This window comes from Balaenoptera acutorostrata, chromosome 1, assembly GCF_949987535.1.
Source record: "Balaenoptera acutorostrata chromosome 1, mBalAcu1.1, whole genome shotgun sequence".
In the NCBI taxonomy this organism is placed as follows: domain Eukaryota; kingdom Metazoa; phylum Chordata; class Mammalia; order Artiodactyla; family Balaenopteridae; genus Balaenoptera; species Balaenoptera acutorostrata.
The window spans coordinates 12,152,677-12,172,324 of record NC_080064.1 but is presented as its reverse complement, the minus strand read 5'-3'; the positions used below and the strand labels follow the sequence as shown (position 1 = coordinate 12,172,324).

The window sequence follows — 19,648 nt, the reverse complement described above, 5'->3', positions numbered from 1 at the left end:
AGATAAGGGCGTGAAGATGCATAATAGGAAATACGATTAGAAAGGTGGATTGGCTTCAGGAAGCTTTATCTGGCAAGAAAGTCTATGTGATACTAGCAGTGGTGAGACCAATTGGAAAGCTAGAGGTGGGAAGGCCTGAACCAGAGTAGCCGTGGAGAGCTTTCACATTGGAAACCATCACGACTTATCAAAGGATGGTGGGGGAGAGGGGCAGGATCAAAGAGAGGGACGTGGGAAGTTGCTGGCTGAACTTGTAGCCCACCTGAGGTGTTGTCAAAACATCCAGGTAGGGAGTTAGCAAATGGGTGACTGGAGCCCAGGGCTGGGATTTGGGTTGTGAATTACCTGCCTCTAGGTGAAAATGGTTACCTTGATATTGGAAGAGACTGCCATCAGAGAAGGAGCCATCGGAGAGCAGGGGCACACCTGGTCAAAGAAGCCACCTGCGGAAAATTTAAAGGAAGGGCGTGTTCGGCAGTAGCGAATGATGAAGAGGGAGGTTGGAGTTGCTGTCACATAGTGCCTGGCACATAATAGGCATGCAAATATTTGTGAGAAGAATGAAAGAAAAAAAAACAGTAAGAAAATGATACATTCAGGACAAGCCATATGAAAGAAATAGTGGTAGAATCTAGGCATAAGGGTGTTAAACTAGTAAGGACCTACTGTATAACACAGAAAACTCTACTCACTAGTCTGTAATGACCTATATGGGAAAAGAATCTAAAAAAGAGTGGATATATGTATATGTATAACTGATTCACTTTGCTGTACACCTGAAACTAACACAACGTTGTAAATTAACTATACTCCAATAAAAATTAATTAAAAAATAAAAAGGTGTTAAGGGAATAACCAAGAGATTGTTGCATTTGCTCCAGAAAATGGCAGGGACCTGCTCGGCAGCCTATTGCCACACTGAATATCTGTTATTGATCTTTAGGAGACTTTGCCTCACCCTGCAGGGTGGTGTGATTTAATGTGTGATTTTATATAAAGGGACAAATTTAATGCAAACTCGGGCCTTTTCCATTCAATCTCAAGTTCTAGAGATTAAAAAATATATAATACCACAAAATGGCTCCCATAACTGCATTACAGATCACTTCTTTTTTTCCCCCCCTTAGGGATAAAGAGGACTGCACATTAGTGGGCTCGCCTCTAAGTCCTTTTTTTTTTTTTTTTTAAAGTTTTACTTGATTTTATTTATTTATTTATTTATTTATTTATTTATTTATTTATTTTTGGCTGTGTTGGGTCTTCGGTTCGTGCGAGGGCTTTCTCCAGTTGCGGCAAGCGGGGGCCACTCTTCATCGCGGTGCGGGGACCGCTCTTCATCGCGGTGCGCAGGCCTTTCTCTATCGCGGCCCCTCCCGTCGCGGGGCACAGGCTCCAGACGCGCAGGCTCAGCAATTGTGGCTCACGGGCCCAGCTGCTCCGTGGCATGTGGGATCTTCCCAGACCAGGGCTCGAACCCGTGTCCCCTGCATTAGCAGGCAGATTCTCAACCACTGCGCCACCAGGGAAGCCCCTAAGTCCTTTTTAAAAAAGGTTAATTTAGAAAGACTCTGCTTCCTGAGACTCCCATCCAGACATTTCTTGGTACATTATTTTTTAAAAAATGCTCCAATTTCTCTCGCTTAGAGAAAGGTCTTTCCTCTTCAAATCTTTCAGGTTTATTGTGGGATCTTAGTTCCCCAACCAGGGATCGAACACGGGCCCCCTGCAGTGGAAGCCTAAAGTCTTAACCACTGGACTGCCAGGGAAGTTGCATTAGGTGTTACTCTGGGAGAAGAAGCTGCCAAGGGCCTGATTTTGGTGGGGAGGGACCCACGTGGGGCAGTGCGGTGGACGTCAGTAGGGAGCCGCGGGCCTGGCTCTATTTACGAAAGGGGCTAGAGGCCGAAGTCCAGAAAGGTGTGCAGGGAGAGGGCGGCCCGGTCCCTGGGCCCCTCCCCCCCCAACCCCCCGGGATCTCCAGGCGCCCCTGCCCTTTGAGCCCGGGGCGTCTCGGGCGCTGGCACACTCGCCCCGGCCGCTGCGGGGACCAGCGGGGCGGGCGGGATGCTGCGGCTGCTGGCGTCCGGCTGCGCCCGGGGCCTGGGGGGCGGCGGGGGCGCGCGGGGCCTGGCTCCCGGGGGCCGCGCGCGTCCTGCCGCGGGGCTCTGCGACCCCGGCGGCAGCCAGAGCCGCCAGGCCTCCGACGCCCCCCGGAACCAACCTCCCAGCTCCGAGTTCGTGGCCCGGTCGGTGGGCATCTGCTCCATGATGCGGCTGCCCGTGCAGGCCTCCCCCGAGGGGCTGGATGCCGCCTTCATCGGGGTGCCGCTGGACATTGGGACCTCCAACCGGCCCGGGGCGAGGTAAGCCCCGAAGGACTCGGGGACACGTGTTGGGACAGCCTGGCGGCCACTGCGCACACAAAACTCATGGAGAGGCGCTTTCCCTCACCCAGGGTCGAGTTGGAAGCCAGTGCCTGGCTCCAAAGTGCCCCTAATCCTTTGAGAGACGGCTGGTTTCCCTCAAGCAACCCTGAGGGCTCAGCCGTGTCATCCATTGGTAAAGAAAGGGGGTTCAAGGACTGAGCCTTCTCCCTGCCCCATTCCCTGGCCTAGCTGGGATGGTGGCTGTGGGTACCCCCGGTTTACAGAAGCAGGGGACATTAGGTTTGAGAACAGAAGCTGGTTGCCCCTTCCCCAAACCTCTAGATGTCACCTGACTCAAGAATTTGCTCCAAATAAGGCAATTTTGTTTCCTTTTTTTGGTCGCGCAGCCTGCGGGGATCTTAGTTCCCCCACCAGGGATCACTGCATGCCCCCTGCAGTGGAAATGCTGAGTCTTAACCACTAAACCGCCAGGGAAGTCCCCAAAATAAGGCAGTTTTCCTAAGATCAAGGTAGAGGAAGTAAAATCGATTTTTCTAATTATTGAACATCAGCTATTTAGATTCCGCAGCAACAGTTTAGGAAATTGAGGCTCAGGGAGATTAAGAAATTATCTAATGCCATTTAGTAAATTGGTGATTGGTGGGCTTCTAAGTCTGTACCTTTAATCTCTTCACTATATAGCCTAGATCAGTGGTCCTCACCGTGTGTGTGTGTGTGTGTGTGTGTGTGTGTGTGTGTGTGTGTGTGACTTTTTCCCCCCGGGGGACATTTGGCAGAGTCTGGAGGCATTTTTGGTTATCACAACGTGGGGGAAGGGGTGCTACTGGCATCTAGTGGGTAAAGACCAGGGCTGCTGCTAAACATCCTGCAATATACAGGATGACCCCTACCCCCTGCAACAAAGAGTCAGCCAGCCCCAGCACAGAGCCTGGGAAGCCCCGGCCTAGGCAGAGCCTCTAAACCTTTAGGGATGGCTCACAGGCTGATTCTTTCTCCTCCAGATTTGGACCCCGACGGATCCGCGAAGAATCAGTGCTGCTTCGGCCAGCCAACCCTAGCACAGGAGCTCTCCCCTTCCAGTCCCTCATGGTTGCAGACCTAGGCGATGTGAATGTCAATCTTTACAACCTTCAGGACAGCTGCCGCCTAATTCGAGAAGCCTATCAGAAAATTGTAGCAGCTGGCTGTATTCCTCTGACCTTGGGTAATGGCATCTGCAAGGGAGAGGGTAGTTCTCTGAGCTCAGGGTCTATTTATCATGAGCTGGAGTACGGTTACTTCTCCAGGGTGAGCCACTGTCAATATGGAGACAGTAGGAAAGGGAACATTTTTAGTTCATTTATTTTAACCCCTGGGGAGAGGATATTTACATTTTTGGACTAATGTGACTGACAGGGATGGACCAGGGTGAAGCAAGTGAGGCATTCACCTTGGTGCAAAATTTAAGGGGTGCCAAAAAGTCAGCAATACATATTACTGATTTCCCTTTTTGCCTCAGGTTCCAATATGGCTCAGAACAGCACAGTTGCTGATCCTATCTTTCTTTAAAGTTTATCATGGGGGACCTCCCTGGTGGCACACTGGTTAAGAATCCGCCTGCCAATGCAGGGGACACGGGTTCGAGCCCTGGTCCGGGAAGATCCCACATGCTGTGGAGCAACAAAGCCCATGTGCCACAACTACTGAGCCCACGTGCCTAGAGCCCATGCTCTGCAACAAGAGAAGCCATCGCAGTGAGAAGCCTGTGCACCGCAAGGAAGAGGAGCCCCCGCTCACCGCAACTAGAGAAAGCCCGCGCGTAGCAATGAAGACCCAACGCAGCCAAAAATAAAAAAAAAAAAGGGACTTCCCTGGTGGCGCAGTGGTTAAGAATCAGCCTGCCAATGCAGGGGACACGGGTTCGAGCCCTGGTCCGGGAAGATCCCACATGCCTCGGAGCAACTAAGCCTGTGTGCCACAACTACTGAGCCTGCGTCCCACATCTACTGAGCCCACATGCTGCAACTACTGAAGCCCACGCGCCTAGAGCCCGTGCTCCGCAACAAGAGAAGCCACCGCAATGAGAAGCCCGTGCACTGCAACGAAGAGTAGCCCCTGCTCACCGCAACTAGAGAAAGCCCGCGTGCAGCAACAAAGACCCAACGCAGCCAAAAATAAAATAAAATAAATAAATTTATAAAAAGGAAAAGTAAATAAATAAAATAAAGTAGCGCGGGCTTTTCATTGCGGTGGCTTCTCTTGTTGTGGAGCACGGGCTCTAGGCACACGGGCTCAGTAGTTGCAGCATGCAGGCTCTGAGGCACACAGGCTTCAGTAGTTGTGGCTCTCAGCCTTAGTTGCTCTGCGGCATGTGGGGTCTTCCCAGACCCGGGCTCGAACCTGTGTCCCCTGCATTGGCAGGCGGATTCGTAACCACTGTGCCACCAGGGAAGTCCCTATCATGGATTCTTTTTTTGCATTGATTTTGATTTTTAAAAATATTACATTAAAATAGTATTTATCTTGATTACTGAGTAGTTTTTTTTTTTGTTTTTTGGCCACACAGCTTGCAGGATCTTCGTTCGTCCCCTGGCCAGGGTTGGGACCCAGGCCCCCTGCAGTGTAAGCGCAGAGTCCTAATCACTGGACCGCCAGGGAATTCCCCAATTACTGAGTTTTTTTTTTTTTTTTTTTTTTTGGTGTCCCTTCAATTTTGCATCCGGCAAGTGCCTCTATCCACCTCACCTTGTCCCAGCCCTTGATGCCAGGCCTGAGGAGGCTGCCAGCAGGGACTTAGTTGTGACTTTTTAACTATTTCAAGGACATTATTTCAATGACTTTATTTGAGAGAACTGCAAGGGGGTCTTTTCCTCTTGTCAGGTCTATGTCAATCTATAGAGCAGCTTTCCTCTTACCCTCCCCCACCCTGCCCCACTCTCACGGTAGCAGTTCTTTCTCTTCCCGTTCACCAATAGTCAAAATAGTACCTTTTTCTAAATACCCAAATTTATTTTTGCCAAATGAGAGGGCCTAGCCTGCAGAGCATAGTGGTAAGGAGTGGGGTTTCTGGCTGACGTGGTTTGAAATCTCAGCTCCACCTCTCACTAGCTATTCATGCTTCATTTCCTTATCTGTAATATGGGAATAAAAATACCACCACCTACCTTCTTATATTGTGTCAGGGGCATATAACAAAAGTGCATATAAAGTGCCCAGCTTTGTGACTGGCATGTTTTAAGCTTCCATAAATATTAGCTATTGTTGTTATTAATAATTATCAATGGTAATACTTTTCTAGGTCTGTGCTGTCCATTATGGTAGCCCCCAGCCACATGTGGCTATTTAAATGAATTACAATTAAATAAAATAAAAAATTCAATTCTTCAGTTGCATGAGCCACATTTCAGTAGCCAATGGCTAGTAAGCACCATGTTGGCCAGTGCAGATACAGAACATGCGTGTCACTGCAGGAAGTTCAACTGGACAGAGCTGGTCTGAGCATTTTCCCTATAAGCCTTAATTTAATTTCCTCTTTTAAATGACAATGTAATGTCAAACATTTAGTGGCCATTTCCCCACCACTGAACAAGATCATATTTTAGCTGGGGTTATAGTTCTTCCAGTCTAATCGAAAGGGTGGCAGAATTGGGCAAATTAAAGATCGTTTTAGGTGATACATGGTCCTCGAATCTTATCCACGTTCCAGAGGTTTTCTTCTTTTTTTTCTCCTTGAAGGTGGAGATCACACAATCACCTATCCTATATTGCAAGCGATGGCAGAAAAGTAAGTCCCAAAAGGCCGGAGCTGGGGAATGAGTTGTTTTCTGCTAGATGGCATCAGGTGACCTCTGCTGGCTCAGGTTATTGGGGATGATAGGAAATTCCCCATTGAGTTGCTTCTATGGATCAAAATTAAGGTCGAGCTCCAGGTGTGTCTGTCAGTCACCAGATGGGAGCCAAGACAATTTATTATTAACACCCTGGCCACCCGCCCTTGCCCTAGATCTGCTCTGGTATGCAAGCTCAGCATTTGCCTCTGTTTTTGGAAGATGAGCCCCTAGTGAAATACACAACCCCAGTTAACTTCAGTTTCTGTTTTGCTGCAAAGGCCAAATATGAATACTGACAGGCACAATGGTGTTGCTTGCTGAGGAGAGGCCCTGTTTTTTCCTGAAAGGGCCCCTTTCCCGGAGGATGAGAAGATGGATTTTTCCAGTAGTGAAAATCTACCAGGGATTGACTAATTTTGGTTAGTTAGTTTGAGAAATAGACAGATGGGCCAAGGTGGTGCAGCTCCAGAATTCATATAGAGGAAAGCTATGTGGGTGGCATTCTGGTTGGAGGTGGGTGGGTGGGTACAAGGCTTTTCTGGAAGCTGTGTTTGCCTGGCACTGATTTGGATTGTCTGTTTTTTTTTGGGCGGCTGGCAGGGTTGATGGGGATTATAGAGAGAGAGCTGAGTGGAAGCTGCTTCTTGGTACCGCAGTTGGAGAAAGGGTGGTGCTGGTTAGTTGAGCCTTCAGACGAGCTCACCTGAGCTGCCACCCTTTATTTTCATCCTCCCAGCCCTCTCCATCTGTAAGTGAAGAAAATTCTGGGTGAGAGGTAGGAAGTGTCAGCTAAAGCACATGACTATTTTCTGCCTGACTTCTCTGAGCTTATTGTTCTTCTGAGAAGCTAAGTGGTTTGAAGACAGAAACCAGTTGCAAGGCTGGTAACTGATGCCAGGTTCCCCCTCCACGGCTATGAATTGTCATCAAGTTTTGGTGGCCTGGAGGGTGGTGGTTCAGGCCCCACTGGGAGACCTAGCCTCTGAGCTGCCCTCTTGTCATCAGGCATGGGCCTGTAGGGCTGGTGCATGTGGACGCACACATGGACACGGCGGACACGGCCCTGGGTGAGAAGCTCTATCACGGGACGCCCTTCCGCCGGTGCGTGGACGAGGGACTCCTGGACTGTAAGCGCGTGGTACAGATCGGCATCCGGGGCTCTTCCATGACCTTGGATACCTACAGATACAGCCGGAGCCAGGTGACAGGCCAAAAGCCCCTCCCTCTGTCCCCGGCCCCAAAGTGCCTTCCTCTCCATTGCCCACTCAATGGAGGCTAGGGATTCAAAGGGACTTTGCTAATCAAGCTCAAAGTGGGGACAGAAGGGTGAGTTTGCATCATGTGGAGCAGATAGGAGCGGGGATGGTAGTTCATGAGGCAGAGGAGGCCTCTTATTGCTGGGGAGGGGAGACAAGCAGAAACAAACCAAGCCCTTGGATGCTGCTGGCTTGGAAAAGAGTGGAGGAGGTCCAGACCCAAGGCGATGGGTCTGATATGGGGATGATAGTTTCCTCCTCATGGAGATCGAGGGTCAACTTTGAGGTGCACATAAGCTGAGCACGGGGTAGGCCTATAGGAAATGCCCAATAAATGCTGCCAGGCCTAAGTGTCAACTTTCTGCTCTTCAATTCTTTCTCAGGGCTTCCGGGTGGTCCTGGCCGAAGACTGCTGGATGAAGTCACTGGTTCCTCTGATGGGGAAAGTGAGGCAGCAGATGGGAGTCAGACCCATTTATATCAGCTTTGATATCGATGGCTTGGACCCTGCCTATGCCCCAGGGACAGGGACACCCGAAATTGCTGGTCTCACCCCTAGTCAGGTAAGGAGGCTCCACCAGTGACACTTCCTGTGGGTGAGGATACTTACTTAGTGGGTGAGTGACTGATTTTGGCAAGGGCCCTCGTTTCTTTTTTTTAAAAAATTTATTTATTTTATTTATTTATTTTTGGCTGCGTTGGGTCTTTGTTGCTGCGCCCCGGCTTTCTCTAGTTGCAGCGAGTGGGGGCTACTCTTCGTTGCAGTGCACAGGCTTCTCATCGCGGTGGCTTCTCTTGTTGCGGAGCACAGGCTCTAGGCACGCGGGCTTCCGTAGTTGTGGCATGCGGGCTCAGCAGTTGTGGCTCGCGGGCTCTAGAGCACAGGCTCAGTAGTTGTGGTGCATGGGCTTAGTTGCTCCACAGCATGTGGGATCTTCCCGGACCAGGGTTTAAACCCGTATCCCCTGCATTGGCAGGCGGATTCTTAACCACTGTGCCACCAGAGAAGCCCCCTCGTTTCTTATCTGGGATATAATAGTCCGTTATTTGGTCTTTCTGCCTCTGGTCCACCTGTTCATGGGGACAATACTGTAGTGCCCCCTGTTCAGACACCAAACTTACCTTTTTGGGGTTAAATTTTAAAGGTATGCATAGTGGGATTAACACCTCCCAGGGTAGTTCAAGAGTTTTAGAAACCCCCGAAGAGAGCTTCCATGGTATGCTCAGCATAAGCACGGGGAGGCAGAGCTGGAGCATGGCTGTACCGAGAAGGAAAGCCCCAGGGGTGGACCTTTGCTCTGTTCACTACTCTCCGAGCCGAGGAGAGTGTCTGACGTATAAGCAGGAGGTACTCACAGATACTGGAGTAAATGAATGAAGACTGCTTGAGCTCATCAACTATCTTCTATCCTCTCGGAAAGGAGGACGGTCATAACTGGCTCTCTGAAGCCTTTCCCAGTTCCCGTCGGCTTTCTAGAACACACTTCTCATTCTTCGGCTTCGCATCCTTCCCGCTTTCCACCTGCAGAACGGAAGCAAAGTGACGCTCTTCCTGCCACCCCCCTCACTCATCCTATCTCCGGCCACGTCTGACTACTAGTACTTCTTCCGTCTTGGCGCCTTTGCATGCATCTTTCCCTCTCCCTGGGCTGCCCTCCCCCTACTCCTCTGGTTGGTCAGTTCCTTGAGCTAAGTGGTTGCACCTTGGGGGAGCCGTCCCCAGCCTCTTCAGGCTGCGACATGTGCTCATACTATTCCTGAAGCCCTTCATGCTGGCATTGAAGCGATTGGTTTGTTTGCCTCTGTGATCCCACCAGGGTGCCTGGTGGTCAATGAATGGTTATTGAGGGAAAGCGACAGTTCCAAGTCGAAGGGCAGGCCCGTGTTGGGAGAAAGCCATGGAGGCCTCTACTGGTTGCTTTCTGTTGTCAATGATTACCTCTCTGGACAACTCAAGCTTCATCTTGGACAGGCTCTGGAGATCATCCGGGGTTGTCAAGGCCTGAACGTGGTGGGTTGTGATCTTGTGGAGGTTTCACCGCCGTACGATCCTTCTGGTGAGTAAGGGAGACAAATGTGACCCGTAGGCAGCGGCTAGTTTAAATTGTATTAATCTAGTTAATAAGTAGATGGATGGGTCCCTTTATATCACTCGGGAACCGGCTGAGTATGTCCTACAGTGAGGAAAATAAACCAGTTACTGTACACCGTATGGATGTGAGCTAATGAACCCTAACAAAACCCCTGGGAGGCGGCTAAGGGTTGTTAGCTGGCCCACCCGTCAGCAGAAGAGAGAGAAAAACCAGCATGCAGTTCAGCGATAGGGCTGCCCAGTGCCAGCTGCCTTGGATATTTCATTGAAAAGTGAGTTCTCAAGGCATAAATGATATTTATTAATATTGATAAAGTGGGGGAGTTAGCTGGTTTAGGAGAGAGATTCAAAGCCGATGCCATCCCAATAATTTTAATCTAGAAAAGCTTACAGGGTTAGACCTGTTAGCCTTAGAGGATAGATAGTAAATACGCTACACACCAACATGATAGGTTTTCCTTTGGGGGAAATCTGTTCTCAGGATAAACAGAGAGCCTTCTGAATTTTAAAATACCATTTCTGAATGATGCTTGATGGAGAGAACGCCGGGGAAAGCATGTCCACGGGGCGGTGGGGAACCGCAGAGGAGCGCGCAAGGCAGGACTCTGGAAGAGGAAGCACAGAGGGACAAAGGCTGAGGAGCCCAAGAGGCTCGGCCTCGGGAGGCGGTCTGGGCGGTGTTCACGTCTGGGTTTTTCACTGCTTTGTAGGAAACACAGCCCTCGTGGCGGCTAACCTGCTGTTTGAGATGCTGTGTGTTCTCCCCAAAGTGACAGTTGTCTGAGTCTTGTGCTACGACGTTCAAGATAAACAAGAGCTTGCCTGGATGACAGGTTCTCCACAAGAGCTTATGTGCAAGCAATCCGAGCACTAAAGAGCTTATGCCAATAAAACGTTCTGCTAAAAGTGTCATTGGTGGCTCTACAGTCGGGGCTTACGGTAGAACTCTAATCCAAACAGCTAATATTCCTAAGATGTTTGAATTAACTTAAAACAAAAATGCACTTGTGCTGCTTTGATTTTTTTTTTCCTTTGATGAATGGTGATGGAGGATAAAGGGGAAAGGGATGGAGAATTTAGTTTAAGATTATCTAAAATCTGGAGGAGGGGCTTCCCTGGTGGCGCGGTGGTTAAGAATCCGCCTGCCAATGCAGGGGACACGGGTTCGAGCCCTGGTCTGGGAAGATCCCACATGCCGCGGAGCAACTAAGCCCGTGGGCCACAACTACTGAGCCTGCGCTCTAGAGCCCACGAGCCACGACTACTGAAGCCCACGCGCCTAGAGCCCGTGCTCCGCAACAAGAGAAGCCACCGCAATGAGAAGCCCGTGCACCGCAACGAAGAGTAGCCCCCGCTCGCCCCAACTAGAGAAAGCCCAGGCGCAGCAACAAAGACCCAACGCAGCCAAAAATAAATAAATAAATAAATTTAAAAAAAAAGTCTGGAGGAATGAAATGAAAAAACCCTATGAAATAATACTGTAGAAGAACATTCCATATTTCTATAGTATCTTCCTTTAAAATACAGCCCCTACTCTGAGGAGCATCTTGGTTTTAGGACCATCGTGAACATAAAAAAAGTTTGAAAGAAAAAATAACATGCAGATCCTAATAAAGAAACTTCCCACTCAAAAGCCCAGGAAGATGCACGAATGTCTTCTAAACCAGGTGACATCAGCTGGCTCTTAGTGAGCCTTCCTTAACCCGCTCCCTCTGAGCCTCAGTTTTGCATTATCTTCTCTTCAAGCTGACCCACCCTCTATGACAGCAATTCCTGAAATCTGCAGTGGAGGCGTGATGACCTTGAGCATGTGTTGAGTTACATGCGAATTCAATTTTGTTGATAATGTGTCCATGGTCAAATCATCATCTCGTGACATAAGAGCTACCCATAATCATCACACATTAAAATAGTTTATTTCTGTTTCCAGTCTGTAATATTCTTAAAACAAAATAACATCAGCTTCAGTGCCTGTTCACAATACAAAACAAAAACAACATAAAAAAGACACCATTTGCCAAATAAGTTATTTGTTCCTAAGAGTATCAAAAGTGCAAAATATTCACCTTCTTTTCAGGTCTGTCTCGAAAGTATAATCATCCTCCTTGACAAACTGAACAGATTCGGCAGCAGACATGCTGCGTTTGTTTCAAGGGACAACGTCAGGTATTTGGACGTGACCAGCGTTTCAGCTGTAAAGAATGTTTTGCATCAGCTTTTCAAGAATTTTACTTAGAAAAAAACGTTTGTTTGCTCCTAATCCCTTTCCACAAACAATGCAAATCACTTAAAACACATTCAGATCCCACTTCTTTCTATAGCAGGAAAACATTTATGTACTGAATAAAGAGGGAATCAACCTATTATTTGAAACCACAACCAAGTTTTCATGGTCAATAAGCGATGGCAGCAAGACTGTGGTGCCTAATGGGAGTTAGGGCAGGCTTGCTCGCTGAAATGTTGCCTAGTTGGAGGTGATGAACTCTGTGTTAGATTGTGCCACCGACACCTGGGCTAATAAAAAAATTTTTTTTAAATGGGTGCGTATATCTACAAAGGCTTGTTTTAGGCCAGTTGTCCCCATCTGCTCAACATGATGCACAGTCTGTATCAATCAGAAAAACCCACCTCTGAAAACATCAACGTTGTCAGTTTCAAGATACTCGAAGACTAGGAAGTTAACTTAAAGCCAAAATTGGGTCTGTGTGATTACATATGTGAGTAAGAGAAATGATAGCATTGGCTGACCAGGACAGTGGCTCATACATTTGACACAAAAGTAAACAAATTCATGGAAATGACATTCAGGAGGAAAGGCTTGGGTGGTCAAGGGTAAAGGTCAGTTTGAAAGCTTCCCAGTTTCCTCTTGGGGGACATAGCTACCAGCCCCCAAACGGATCTGTAGATGACTTTTTTGGATTGAAATATTTCCTGGGAACATTTTTACCATTATCACTTTCTTTATACAAATGAAAGGTGCAGCTGTCTGAAGGTGCTTTTTATTTTAATGATACAATTTTTTAAAGTGAATGAATCTGGGGTGTTTTTGGTTTTCAGAAATTAAGGTCAGGAATCCCATTAGTACCAGAAATTAAAAAGATAAAAACCTACCACTGAACCAAAACACTACTCATATAAGCAACTTGGCCATAAGAGATGCAGAAAGTAATTTTGAGGACATGGTGCATCACAGAGCCAAAAATGAATTCCTTGATCAGTTCTACCTAGGCCAGGTGCCATGAGATACGGCAATCAGAATAAACATCCACTTTTAGAGGACCATGTGGAAAAATAAAGCCTGGCAGTGATTTATTTTTTTAAATAAAGCTATAGATTCCATGAAAACTAGGAATTTCTGGGCTCAAATAATTTGTTACTTGCCACTGTAGCTCAATCCAAATGGCTTAGTTTAAAGCAATTACGATTAAAGAAAATATTAACCTATTTTGTCCCATCACTGATTTTGACCCTTCACTTTACAAAAAGGCAAGTTGTTTTGACATTTGAACTCTCTGAGGTTGTCCAAACTCCACTGGTGTTGTGCTCTAAGAAGAAAAGGTAAGCTCTCTAACTGGCTGGTAGGGCCCCGCCTGGGGTCCATCGTTCACTGGAGCTCAGCGAGCTGGGGTGCTGATGACAGGTCTGACCCTGTTACTGGTGAAGCAGTTGTAGCTTAAGAGTGAAAACAATTAAGATGAGACATCAAAATATAGGCCAGAAGCTCAAAGTGAGCAAAACAGGAGTCTAGAACGTGTCTTGGCTCACTTGTCACCAAAGAGGACTTGAAGATACAGCACTTTTGGGGTAACAGTATTCAAAATACAATTGCTGAGAAATTTTAAGTTCCTTGATACAAAGATATGTCTGATATTTTACTAAAGAGACATCACTGTAGGGAAGAGGTTCCTTGAGCCTGACTCACGGCAGGAATGACGTGTCTTCAGTTTAACATCTACTGGCTTATAGCAGCTTATCTCTATGTTCAGAGAGCAAGATTACAAGTTATGGCTCCTAATATCCATACCCTACAACTGACAGAGGCAGAAAGGCATCTGAAAACATACAGGTAAATGGCTCAAGGTCATTACAGTACTTCTCGCCACGTGGATCCCTCCCCGGCTACCTTTAGTGTTCGGGAGGGGGCTGATGGGATGCTCACGAAGGCATCGCTCAGGCACTGCCCAGCCCTCCCTTCTCTTGTCTTGGGAAGAAAACCGAACGTACGTGCAGAAACCCCACTCATTCCTAACCTTTTAAAACCGTGGCTGACAAGCTGTTGTAGGAGGACACCCCCCAAATATACTTTTAGCCATTTACTACCAAAAAAACCATTAATGTAAGATCGCTTGGAACTAGGCCTCTTTTGAGACACAGGGCCCAGAAGCTGCGGTGGGTTGTCCCACCGTTACAGCATGCACCGCGGCAGAAGCACGGCCGAGGCTGGGTCGGCGAGAGATGGCCCGACCAGCACACCAGGCTCGCGAGGTCCCCCCAGGCTCTGCTGCAGGGTCCAGCCCTGTGCTTCTCCCACAGCACAGAGACAGGATGGGGGAAGGGGGGGCGGCGAGCACGGGGCGGGGCGACAACGGAAGAGGGAATGAGCAGTCTATTTTAAATAGTGTGGCATTCAAATGAGGAAAAAAGACCCAAAGGAAAGTATTCTGATCTGGGGAATTCAGCGTGTGGTGTTCTTCACTCCTAGGTTAGAACAGGACAAAGGAAAGATTCTTCTAGCCACTGTTCTGGAAGAATAATCTAAAATCTATACTCTGTCCATTGTGATAGTTTGAGTCCTGAAAATACCTGTTCACAGGGGCCTGTTAAAAAGTCTGAAGAGTTCGAGCCTCTTTTTGAAATTCTCAGTCTAGTTCAGGCCATGACGGGATATAAAACCTCTGTAAGGAGCCTTCCAGCAGCCGTTCCATCCATAAGGACAGCTTGCTCAATTTTCCTTTGATGGGCCTGGATCCAAGGCCAGAAGAAGATTTCCCTCGAGATTCACCCAGATGGAGGGAAGAGTCAAGGTCACTGCACGACCCCATGGCTTCCTCCTCTTCGACTGTTTTTTGGGGCTTGAAGAGGCAGAAGTATTTCTTGTGGCCGTTCAGAGCCAGTACGTAGCCCGTGTAGTCACGCTCCATGAAATGCTTGTCGTACTGGTTTGGGATCGGGGCCACATCTTGAGCAAATTCTAGTAAGTATTCCAGCCATTCTCTGTGTTTATCTAGACTCAGGAAGGAAAAGTGCAGGCAGCTGCTTCTGTAGGAAGGACAGAAGGAGGATTTAGGGTATTTCCCGACACATTTAGTCGCAGGGAACACAAGTACCTCAGTCAGATTTTAAATAATAGGAAAAGGCTTTGTGTTGGGTGGGGCCTGAATACGGAAGAAACGAAGGATTTCTGCGGGACCCGGAGGGCTTCTACAATGGCGGCAAGAGCCCCTCATCCATTTCCTGTCCCTTGCTGGGTGTCACTCACATCACTCTCAGTGTCTGGCTTCAGGAAAAGACACAAGAGCTAGAGAAGAGAGTTTCCTGAAAGGGCTCAGCAAAGACTGAGTTCAAGCTCTTCTGTTCAGAACCAACAGTCAAGGGGAAGAAAGGTCCCCACATGATGGCTTAGAGGCCTGGGTTAGAAAGGTCACAGGCAACATCATGCTGCATGGATAAAGCCCCTCCAGCTCCCTCCTTACCCAAGAATGCAGGCTCTCCCCATTCTCCTTCCACACCCCCCGCCCCCTCTCATGTGCACACAGGAGCTCACCCAGTGAACGTGTAGACCTCCAAAGCGAATTTCTGCAGCAGGCTGGTCTTGGTGGAATTTGACAGGATGAGGACCACGTTGATGTGGCCTGGCCTCAGGCGTACCAAGTTACTGGTGTACGTTACATCTGTGAGTTCGGTCACCTCCACAAAGCCTTTTTTAGGAATCTTGCTGTGGAGAAAAACTGAGGAATTAAGATCTTGTAGGATAAGGGAATGCCATGACTTTTAAAAGGAACAAGTGGAAGAAAATGATATATTCTAACCAGACTAGATATGTTATTTAATAGTCTCGAGCCTGACACATGGGCAGGGCGGGACTGACCCCGATTTGCTTATCCCGGGCCTATAAAGAGCCTTGCCGGCGCTGCCGTTCAGTTGGTGTAGAAGCGGCTTTAGGACAGGATGAAGGCCGTCAACACAGTTATGGTGACGCACCGTTCTCTGCTTCTGGCTCATCTAGCACCTCCCTGACATGCTTCTTTGCTTCCTTCCCGCCTTCATTATTAAATCTGGGATTGAGAAACTCAGGGTACTGAGGAGAAGATAACTAGTCCTGTGTCTGAACGCCTAGGCAGTCTCAGTCAACGCTCCTCAGCTGCGACTCTTGCCTAAATCCACATCTCACACAAGGAGGGGAGCCAGGGTTCTGAGCTGTACTAGACCCTCGGACGCTGCTTATCAGACCCCGCGGTCTGCGGGGCTGCTACTGAGGGCGAGGTGCCGGCGTTTGGTTAGGGCAACCTGCTGGGCTCCTTGGTGAAGCTCGGCTCTGTCTTCCCGGTCTTCTCGTGGGCTTCCTCTTTGTCTGGAGGGCTTGACTCTCGCTCCTCATTTGAGTCACTGAGGTAAGGAAAAGGAGTTTTACAGAAGGTTTGTAAGGTTTGGGGCTCACCCTTCAGACACGGCGCTGAGCAGACACGGAGGCGCTTACCTGAAAGCCTGAATGATGACAGTGCCGAAGAGGATGAAGAGGGCAGAGAAGACCAGGGACAGAAGGGGCATCATTTCCCGCCTAAAAGGAAGTTCACAGGCTCTGGTCAGCTCTATGTGGGCTGCTGTGACGTGTCAATTAACGGTTTTAGGTTTCTTCTCTCTGGCTCAAAGACACCCCTAAACAACCCCAAACCAAAAAGCTTTCACATCAACAAACACCTTTTTTTTTTTGGCTGCGCCGTGCAGCTTGTGGGATCTTAGTTACCCAACCAGGGATTGAACCCGTAACCCCTCCGTTGGAGGTGCAGAGTCTTAACCACTGGACCGCCAGGGAAGTCTGACACTTTCTAATCTCATACAAATAGAGGTTTTTTTTGGTGGTGGTGGTGGTGAAAGCAGAGATTTTTCCCTCACTGTTCTAATGCACAGATCACTTATTCAAAAAGTTTTTGTGTCTCAGGCTGTGCTGAATAAATTCTGCAGAAGGAAACAGTAAGAGGGGTAACAAACGATTTAAGTTGTGAACATGGAGGAACATTCTAGTGTCAAGGGTAGTATCAGGTGACTAAAAGGTCTGTGGAATTATTTCCTTTGATTTTTTTTTTTTTTTTTTCTGGCCAGAATAATTCAGATGTGGCCCAGAGGGGAGGAGAAGGGAGGAAAAAGTTGACTTCTCAAGATCTCCACTAGGTGTTCTGAAATTTTATTCACCCACAAACACCCATCAAAGGCCTGCTGTTTTTCAGGAGCTGGGTTGGGGGCCAGGAAGCACGAACATGAGGGGGACATGGTCTGTCCTCAGGAGCTCATGGTCTCATTGGGGTGGCAGTGGTATAGCCCTCCCTTCTCCGATTAATTCACTGATTCATTTGTGCATCTATTCACTGGACTCCATGTGTGTCAGGCCCTGTGCTGGACACCAGAGGTGCTCTGATGAAGAGGATGGTCCCAGGCTCTGCTAGCTGGAGGGGCGGCCAGGGGTGATCTTTTCTTTCCCCACCAGTGGGAAAGGGTCAATCAGCAAATATAAAAAAAGGGAAGTCACTGAAACAAAGAAAAAGGGGAACAGTTGTTGAAAATATGTAAACACTCTTCCACCTGCCTATGGAGTCCACACTGAAATCAAAGAAGAGTGGACTCTTTTCAAAAGAAAAACAGCAGTCCTGGTAGTAACAGAAAGAAATTCAAACTTGGCAATACTCCTACCAGTTGCTGTGAAATATGCTGTCCCAAGAGTCTGAGATGTAGTCAGAAGCAGAATAGAGCCACCGAAGGAGAAAAATCTGTTGAGGGAGAAAATGCGTGACGGTCAGGCCTGGACCCCTGAGCCCCGGAGGGAGAAGTCCCCCGCCTCCAACATGGCATTGTTGCTCTGGGGGCTCAGGAGCCCTGCCTGGTGCCCACTCTCCTGGGCTACGTGCTTACAGGGGCAAGTTCATCGGTCAAGTCGGGGAGCACAGCTTCCGAGGACAGAAGAGCTGGGTCTTTCCGCAGTTGGTCAAGATAACCCAAAAGGATGAATTTATCGCTCTCACTCCCGGTCCAGGGATCCTCCAGGGTTTTATACACCACCCTCCCTGCTGTGTTGCGCCTTTCTAAGATAGACACCTGGGAGAAAAAGAGAGGAAAAACCATGAGAATTCCCAAAAGAATGCGAAGTTACTGTTGCTTGGGTTTTTTTCAGGGAGGATGGAAAAAATGGGTCTAGTGAAGCTCAAACACAGGTATGGATGAGTATACAATATTTGCAAGAGATTTACATTTTTCTAACAAAAGAAATTAGTTTTATGGTGACTTTCCAGAGCTTTTGCTAAAGTTAAAGCTCTTTCTTCTCAATAGACTTTGTTCTATAACTTCTGACTTAATGTCATAAAGAAGGAAACCTTTGTTTTTTCGAGAGATTTTTCCATAATTACCAAGATGATGAAAAAGACAGAGAAGAATTTCATGCTTCTGCAGAGAGTGATGATGAAGGAGGGGAAAGGAAGATGAGATCAATAAGGATGAAGTAAAAGAGGCAGAAGCACAGAAGGGAGACATTTGGCAAGCCTATTACTGGTAGCCTAAGGAAGAGTCTACAAACTAGGTACTGTAAGCCTAGACCTGCCAAGGGGAAAGGCTGGTGAAAAGGGCTGACGCTCTTTAATCTTTACCCAGAGGGAAGATGCTTTCTGTGAAGGTCCAAGGCTGAAAATCTAGGAGGTGAAATCAGCACGGTAAAAGACTAGTTTAGGAGTGCTTTGAAAACAGGCTTCAGACAGCACGGGGAACTACACTCAATATCCTGTGATAAACCATAATGGAAAAGAATATAAAAAAGAATGTATATATAACTGAATCAATCTGCTGTACAGCAGAAATTAACACAACATTGTAAATCAATTATACTTTAATTAAAAAAAAAAAAAGTCAAATGGCTTCCAAGCACTCGGAAAACATAAGGCAAAACAAAAACAGAACAAACAGGCTTCAGAGATTCCTGGACTTCCTGGAATCTATACTGAAAACTCCTGAGGAAGGAGGACACAGAATTAAGTGCCACGTGCTTGTGAAGAGCTCGAGACCAGGACAGCATCCACGACTCACCGCTGATTTTCCGTGAAACGTGTCGCTGTCTGGCAGTAAGGTGTTAGCAAACTCCTGCTGCCGATCGCTGTAGACGTGCACGAACCTCACTGTGTCCTGCGTGTTTGCCAGAGCAAAGGACAGGAAAGCCTCAAAGGGTTTACTCATCTTGGTAGCCTCAGCGGTCAGTAAAACCACACAGTACCTGCATGTCAACAAAAGAGAAGACTTTAATCCCTGAGGCCATGGCTAGAACCTGAATGGCAAGTGAAGGTGAAAGAGAGGAGACGTTCATTTACAAAGTGAACGAGCATGTTTTAGGAATGAAAGCTTCATGGGGGAGCCTCTAATGAGAGAAAATGTCCAAGGCATTAAGGGCCTGCTTCTTTCTAGACTGGTGATGCTCTCCCCAAACCAAACGTCACGACATTCAGAGATGCTTTTGAAGGCAATGGTCACTGAACCCTTGAACAGAAGGGCCTCGCAGAAGGCACCTGTTCCAGTTCTCCCACCGCAGGCAGGGCTGGTGGAGCCTATCTGAGGCCAGGGCCACTGGGCCTCATTCTGAAGGGCTTCCTTTGTAGTGGTGCCAAGGGAAAGTGCATCTAATCATTCATTCATTCTCTCAAATACTACTGAGCACTCAGTAGATGCCAGGTAAGACAGACAACGTTCTTGCCCTCATGGAGCTGATATTCCAGTGTGGAAGGCAGATAACAAATAGATAGATGGATAGATCATGACAAGTAGTGACAAGCGTTATGAAAAAAGAAAAGAAGTGAAGGGGAGAGAGTCAAGGGTGGGCTGGGAGTCACGCTCCATCAGACTGGCTGAGCAGAG

The 19,648-nt window shown here is 48.0% G+C and overlaps 2 protein-coding genes across 2 annotated transcripts in view; one reads left to right on the top strand and one right to left on the bottom strand.

Annotated features, from left to right (window-relative positions):
• The first annotated feature begins 2,064 nt into the window (after positions 1-2,064).
• AGMAT (agmatinase) lies at positions 2,065-10,456 on the top strand. The gene is made up of 7 exons (XM_007175159.2): positions 2,065-2,363; positions 3,389-3,591; positions 6,102-6,150; positions 7,202-7,397; positions 7,836-8,015; positions 9,425-9,509; positions 10,255-10,456. Exons 1-7 carry the CDS (start codon positions 2,065-2,067, stop codon positions 10,326-10,328), a joined length of 1,086 nt encoding a protein of 361 aa, XP_007175221.2. The 3' UTR covers positions 10,329-10,456.
• A 982-nt stretch (positions 10,457-11,438) lies between these two features.
• The window catches only part of DNAJC16 (DnaJ heat shock protein family (Hsp40) member C16), a 37,645-nt gene continuing 29,435 nt past the window's right edge, over positions 11,439-19,648 (bottom strand). Inside the window, exons 9-15 of the mRNA XM_007174959.2 lie at positions 18,830-19,013; positions 17,669-17,851; positions 17,450-17,526; positions 16,242-16,322; positions 16,052-16,150; positions 15,309-15,479; positions 11,439-14,803 (exon numbers count right to left, since the gene is read on the bottom strand). Coding sequence (XP_007175021.1) covers positions 14,404-14,803; positions 15,309-15,479; positions 16,052-16,150; positions 16,242-16,322; positions 17,450-17,526; positions 17,669-17,851; positions 18,830-19,013 — 1,195 coding nt within the window. The 3' untranslated portion in view covers positions 11,439-14,403. The remainder of the gene's footprint in view (positions 14,804-15,308; positions 15,480-16,051; positions 16,151-16,241; positions 16,323-17,449; positions 17,527-17,668; positions 17,852-18,829; positions 19,014-19,648) is intronic.